At 54.1% G+C, this 5,979-nt stretch overlaps 1 protein-coding gene across 1 annotated transcript in view; it reads left to right on the plus strand.

The window, feature by feature from the left end:
• The window catches only part of LOC107138399 (ciliogenesis associated TTC17 interacting protein), a 7,378-nt gene continuing 1,399 nt past the window's right edge, over positions 1 to 5,979 (plus strand). The window contains exons 1-10 of the mRNA XM_048808992.1: positions 1 to 116; positions 286 to 378; positions 640 to 840; positions 1,112 to 1,167; positions 1,823 to 1,909; positions 2,096 to 2,263; positions 3,581 to 3,705; positions 5,122 to 5,198; positions 5,519 to 5,607; positions 5,789 to 5,973. Coding sequence (XP_048664949.1) covers positions 92 to 116; positions 286 to 378; positions 640 to 840; positions 1,112 to 1,167; positions 1,823 to 1,909; positions 2,096 to 2,263; positions 3,581 to 3,705; positions 5,122 to 5,198; positions 5,519 to 5,607; positions 5,789 to 5,973 — 1,106 coding nt within the window. The 5' untranslated portion in view covers positions 1 to 91. The remainder of the gene's footprint in view (positions 117 to 285; positions 379 to 639; positions 841 to 1,111; positions 1,168 to 1,822; positions 1,910 to 2,095; positions 2,264 to 3,580; positions 3,706 to 5,121; positions 5,199 to 5,518; positions 5,608 to 5,788; positions 5,974 to 5,979) is intronic.

Genomic DNA, 5,979 nt, shown 5'->3' on the forward strand with positions numbered 1-5,979 from the left:
TCAAGGTGTTGTGAAGGGGCCCTTTAAGAGGCGGCAGCTAGTCCGGTTGCCAGGGAGACGGCTGGACACAGACCCGCTGGCTGCAGACAGCATGTCTTCCAAAGTTCACTCCTCAGGTGGGACGAGGGCGGCTGGGTGGAAGCGGGTGGGGGCTCTTTTCCCTTACAACCCCCTCCAGGGTCGTCCTGGTGGACTCAGTTCTTGGGGACAGAGGCTGGGACTGGGGGACTCCTACCCGCCCCGCCCTTCTCCCCAGGGGTTGCCATCTTAGCCTCTCCCCCGCAGTCGCCAAAGGCAAGGACCACCGGCCCTCAGGCCAGGAGCGTCAGCCCCTCCCAGAGGCCAACGCTGAAGCCATCGACTTCCTCAACTCCCTCCGTGAGCCCAGACAGGGGCGAGGGGACCGAGTCTGGGAGGAGGCAAGGGGACAGGCCCGGACGGTCCCCACCTCTGTCAGCTCCGTTCTCCTAGAACTAAAATGGGCGCAAGGCCTGTTGGCTGACGTTGGAGGGATGCGAGGGGGAGAGGGGTCTTCAGCCCCGGCTCCTGCGGACGGCAGTGGGGAGGCGGCAGGGGGGAGGCGGGACAAGCTGTGAGGACTCCAGGGCTGATCAGTCCCCACCCGCCGCCCCACCCAAGAGCCCGAGGAGCTGCAGATGCTCCTCTTCTCTGAGACTCTGGCCATGGTCTCCGACACCGGAGAGCCTCGGGGAGAACTGACCATCGAGGTGCAGAGAGGGAAATACAGGGACGAAATGAGCATCATGTCCCAGTGCATCCTCGTGCACGCCTTTAGCCACGGCCTCCTGGATAAAACCGTCTGTGGAAACTCGCTCCTGGGTAGGGTTCCGGCTGCTGATGTCACCCCATCCTTCCAACCCCGCCACCCCTTCCATTCCCAGCCTCTTTATTCAGGACCTACCTCTTGATGAGACATGGGGGAGGGGCCACTGGGCGGTTATTCACAGACACAGGAGCAGCACTGACCCACCCCCTAGTTTTCCTGGGGCCACATCACACCTAGTCCTCCAGCCTGGGCCCACCCTCCTTCCCTTCCTTCCATCTTGGGCCCATGTCTCCTGTGACATTAAAGTTTGTACCTGCACCCCAGGCTATCTCTCCCAGAATTTGGAGACCATGGAACAACATAGTCGAGAGTTCATCAAGGTACTTCCTGGGGTCCTGTGTCATGCCCCTGACTGACAATGAGAGAACCGAGAATCTGAGGGAAGGAGGGATCTCCCTCACCCTGTCCCCGCCGCCCCCACCCCCACACGCACACTTGAAAACCCACCCATCCAGGATGCTGAGGTCAGCTGTGGTGGCTGCTGAAGATGTCCTCCTGATGCACAAACTGAACCCAGCCCCACTTGGTTCTCCTCTAGCCTACAGCCCAGCATCTCCTGGAGGATCATGGGGGCTGGCCTTTTCCAGGGCCTAGCTGGTCCCTAGGATCTGTCACCATGTGGCCTCCAAACCCTCTGGCTCTGTGCTCCTCACCCCCAGCTTCGGTCCCCTCACTAACTTCTAGAACCTGCCATGACTGTCTACACAGTGGAAACCACTCATACCTAGAACAGTTCCACAGAGTCGTTCCCATGTTTTAAACCTGTGTTCTGAGGTGCCCTGCTTTTTAGCTAGTATCACACCATCCTATGGCTGCTGTTCATGAGCTTGGCCATATATGGAAGGATTTTCTGGTTGGTTGTATTTTAAATCAAAACCTTTAAATCTCAGTTTTCTCATTTATAAAGAAGAATAGACAGGTGACCTCTGGGGACCAAGGAGTCTCTGATTCTCCACCACATGATCTGACCCTTAGTTCCTCATCCTCCCCATGGAACACAAGATGAGTCTGCTGAAGCAGAATGACCAGCTGGCCATGACCAGAAGCATCAAGGAGGGTGAGGTAAGGGTGAGAGCCAGGTGGGCACCACCCTTCACCTCCTCCTCAGAACCACAAGCACAGAGCTGGTGGCGTGAGGCCAGGAGTCTAGACAGAGGACACCCCAAGGACCCACACCCATAAATGCTTTGCCCACCCTGCCATCCCCTTCCTGGCTGGCGGTTCTTGACCCAGATCTGTCCTGAGCAGGAAGTGAAGACTGGTGTGGCCTTCTTCCCCTTGCACTCAATTACTGGCTTCATCTCTGAAGCTGCCAACCTGGTGCTGTTGAGGTTGATGGCTCGAAGGCAGAAGGTCCCTCAAAATGCCCGCTTCCTGGCCTTGGACACTGAGGGCAAACTCTGCTACTCCACCTATGTGAGGGCAAGGGATTTGGCCTGGGGACAAACTAGAAGGGACATGAGGGATGCTGGGCTGGGGTGCAGGATAGCTGTGGAGTGGAGAGGGAGTTGGGGTGGGGATAAATCAGGAGGGTGGGAATGAGATTTCTGAGGGCAAGAGAAAGCAAGAACTGATGTCAGGTGCTGGGGCGCATGCCTATAATCCCAGCGGCTCAGGAGGCTCACAAATCCAAAGCTAGCCTCAGCAACTCAGTGAGGCCCTGAGCAATTTAGCAAGACCCTGTCTCAAAGACAAAAAATAAATAAAAAGGGCCGGGATGTGGCTCAATGGTAAAGCACCTTGGGTTCAAATCCCTGATACCAAACAAACAAACAAACAAACAAAGACAAGATCAAGTGGAGGGGGGCAGGTGAAATGAGTTCTACAAAAAGTGGGAGCAGTTGAGCAAAACAACCTTTTGCAGAAAAGCCAGTCTTCAAAAGTCAGTACAGCAGAGGGATGCTTTTAAAGACATGTCATCCAGGGCCCAGCACATGCTAGACAAGCACTCCCCTGCACCCCCAACCCAAAGACACATCATTTTTTAGCTTGGAGAAATGCAGTTTTTCCCACTTACTTAAATATTAAGTGAGAGGGTTCCTTTTTTCTTTTATTTTGGCTAGAAGTTCACAACACACCTGGGACCTCCTGCACTACATGCTTTTACAGCTGCCCTCTGAACACACACTAGTTCCAGCAAGACACTTTGGGGGTGGATCTGTCTGTCTTTGACTGACCTCCTAAGTTACCTTCTGTCTTGTCCATCACAAACACACAAGCAAGCGCGTGCCACAACTCCCATTTTCTTTGAAACACCTGTTTAATGTTAGCGCTCGACTCTCCATGGCAGCAGCTACATTGGTTTAAGTTTCAACTGTGATAAGGCAGGCTGCCAGCAGCTGCGTGGCCTGAGGCCATCACAGATCTGTCCTGCCTCTCTCCTCACAGCCTTGCTACTTCCCCAGTTGGCCCCCAAAGCTTGCATCTCCTCCTCGCCTTCCCCATACTGACTGACCCTCATTCCTATAACAGAATCTGCCAACCACAACACTTGGCACAAAGATGGCATGGCAGGGGCCAGGGGCCAGCTGAAGCTGGTTCTCTGGGAGAAGGCCCAAGTTACCTGGGGGTTACAACTCAAATCTTGTGGCACCTGACGGTGTGGACAGCCAAGAGTTGCTAATCACTGGTGAACAAGGAAAAAAGGAGGAGGAGGAGGAAGGATCAGGCTGAGAGCGGGGAGACCCTGGTGGCACCCACCTCACCACCCTCCCTTCGTTTTGGCTGCTGCAGCAAGCCCTGGGCTTCCAGAACATCCAGGTGGGCCACCAGCAGTCCGAGGTGTTCATTGTGGAGCACACCGTGCACTCCAACGAGGGTATCCCCATGTCCTGGCAGTTCTACATGCTCTGTGATGGGTGAGCCTTCTCAGGGGTGGACAGTGTCATAGACAAGTTTGGTGCTCAATGATGGGGAAGGGACATGGGCTGGGGATGGAGCAAAGGAGAGACTACATATTCCTGGGGACACCTCCAGTAAGAGTTGTCGTTGAGATCCCAGTGTCCCCTCCACGCCACTCACCCTTTCTTCATTCATGGGCTCCTTCTCCGATGCTCACAGTGCCTCCCAGAACTTCCCACAAATAACCCCAACTGGCTGAGGAAGGAAATGCCAGCCCCGCAGAGCCTATTAGCTAAGGCAGTGGCCATAGTCGAGGGGAATATTGAGGACACCAGGGTTTTAACTCGACACTTGATTGAATCGGTGCTGGAGCACCCTTGGCATACCACCAAGTGGTCACCAGCAGAGCACTGACACTGAGAAAAACTCATGTGGGGGAGAATAATTTCTTTCTTGAAATTTCAGAAGTATTGATCTAGAAACTTCACTGAAAAAAAGTGATCAATATTTTTGGCTTTCCTTAGTTCATAACTTTTCGTATGTTTCTTTGTATATGTCACCTATGAAGGAGGAGATGTTTTTTGTTTTGTTTTGTGCTTATACCTTTGAAAGTCTAAGTCTTTTCTTATTGACTTTTTCTTTTTTTAATACCAGGGATTGCTCTACTTCTGAGCTACATCCCCCAACCCTTTTATTTTGAGACAGAGTCTCATTAAGTTGCCCAGGTTGACTCAAACTTGTGATCCTCTTGCCTCAGCATCCCGAGTAGCTGGGATTATAGGCATGCACCACAGCACTTGGCTTTTCCATTTACTTATTTTCTATTTATTTCTATTTATTTATTTATTTTTGGGCATCCCTTGGTGGGCTCCATTCACTTATTTTTTAAAAACAGGCACCTGACCCTTCCAAGCCCTGGGCAATTATTTGGAACAGGGAACTCAAAAAGATAAGAGAGAAGGTAGAATTAAATAGAAAAAGGAGCATTCTCAAGGGGGCATTGTGGTTTCTTAGCCAGCTCAGGCTGTCATAATGAAGTGCCACAGGCTGGTTGACTTAAGCAAGAGGAATTTATTTCCTCACAGTTGTGAAGGCTGAAGTCCAAGGTCACCATGCCAGAAGTTGGTTTCTGGTGAGGACTCCCTTCCTGGCTTGTAGATACCTGCCTTCTGGCTGTGTCTTCATGGGCCTTTCTTCCATGTGTGGATGAATAGAACTCTCCCGTGTCCCTTCTTGTTCTTATAAGGATGTCAATCCTATCTGATTAGGGACCCCTTGAGACCTTATTTAACCATATGACCTCCCTAAAAGCCCTCTCTCTAAATACCATCACACTGGGGCTCAGAACTACAACTTAGTGCTAGTTCCTTCCTGTCCCCAGCAGGTGGTCCAGGAAGGCCCACTCCCTCACCTTCTTCTGTGTTGCCTTCCAGGCACCTGGCTAAGAGGATCCAGGTGGGCTCCCCTGGGTACTGCATCATCACCAAGATGCCCATTTTGAGGAAGGAGGGTAAGTAGAGCCCAGGCCCAAGGCAGCTGGTGGGAGAGGGGAGGAAAGGGGAAGGCAACCAGGATCTGCAGGGTTTGGCCAGCACACTCCACGTGGGATGGGACCGAGCCTGGAATCCAGAGGAGAAACTCTGTCCTCCTGCCCCTGACCCAAGGCAGTTAGGGGCGGGCGTCTTATGCTAGGAACCCCTCGCAGCAACTCTGCCCTGTGGGCAGAATCCGAGGTTGGTCCTGAGCTTTCTAGTTGACAACGGGAATCCTCTGGGTATCCAAGAAGGTTGGGGTGGGGGTAAGCAGCCTTCCTCCTCCCTCCCCGTCCAGATGTCATAGAGCCAAAACCTGTGTTTGAGAAGAAACCCCTGGAGTGGGAGGAGGACCTGGAGCTCTACTCTAAGTTCCTGGAGCGGAAGGTAAGGAGCCGCAGCGGCCAGTCGGGGGTCCCCCCACCCCGGGCCATGAACCCCCCATTACCGATCTCCCTGTCCCTCCCTCCTTTCCCCCTTCCCCCTCTCGGCTCTGAACCGCACACCCTGGGGGCCCTGCTGGGAGCGGGTGGGGGCTCCCCGGCTCCGACCCGGGCCTCCCCGCCAGGAGGAGCTGCGACTGAGCCACGCCAGCTACCTGCGGCAGCACCCCGAGGCGCAGGCGCTCGTCTCCGACTTCCTGCTCTTCCTGCTGCTGCGCCAGCCCCAGGACGTGGTCACCTTCGCCGCCGAGTACTTCGGCCCTTTTGCTGCAAACCGCCCGCCCTCACCGCCCTTGCGCTCCTCCCACAGGCCCAG

This window comes from Marmota marmota, unplaced genomic scaffold (genome assembly GCF_001458135.2).
Source record: "Marmota marmota marmota unplaced genomic scaffold, marMar, whole genome shotgun sequence".
NCBI classification, from domain to species: domain Eukaryota; kingdom Metazoa; phylum Chordata; class Mammalia; order Rodentia; family Sciuridae; genus Marmota; species Marmota marmota.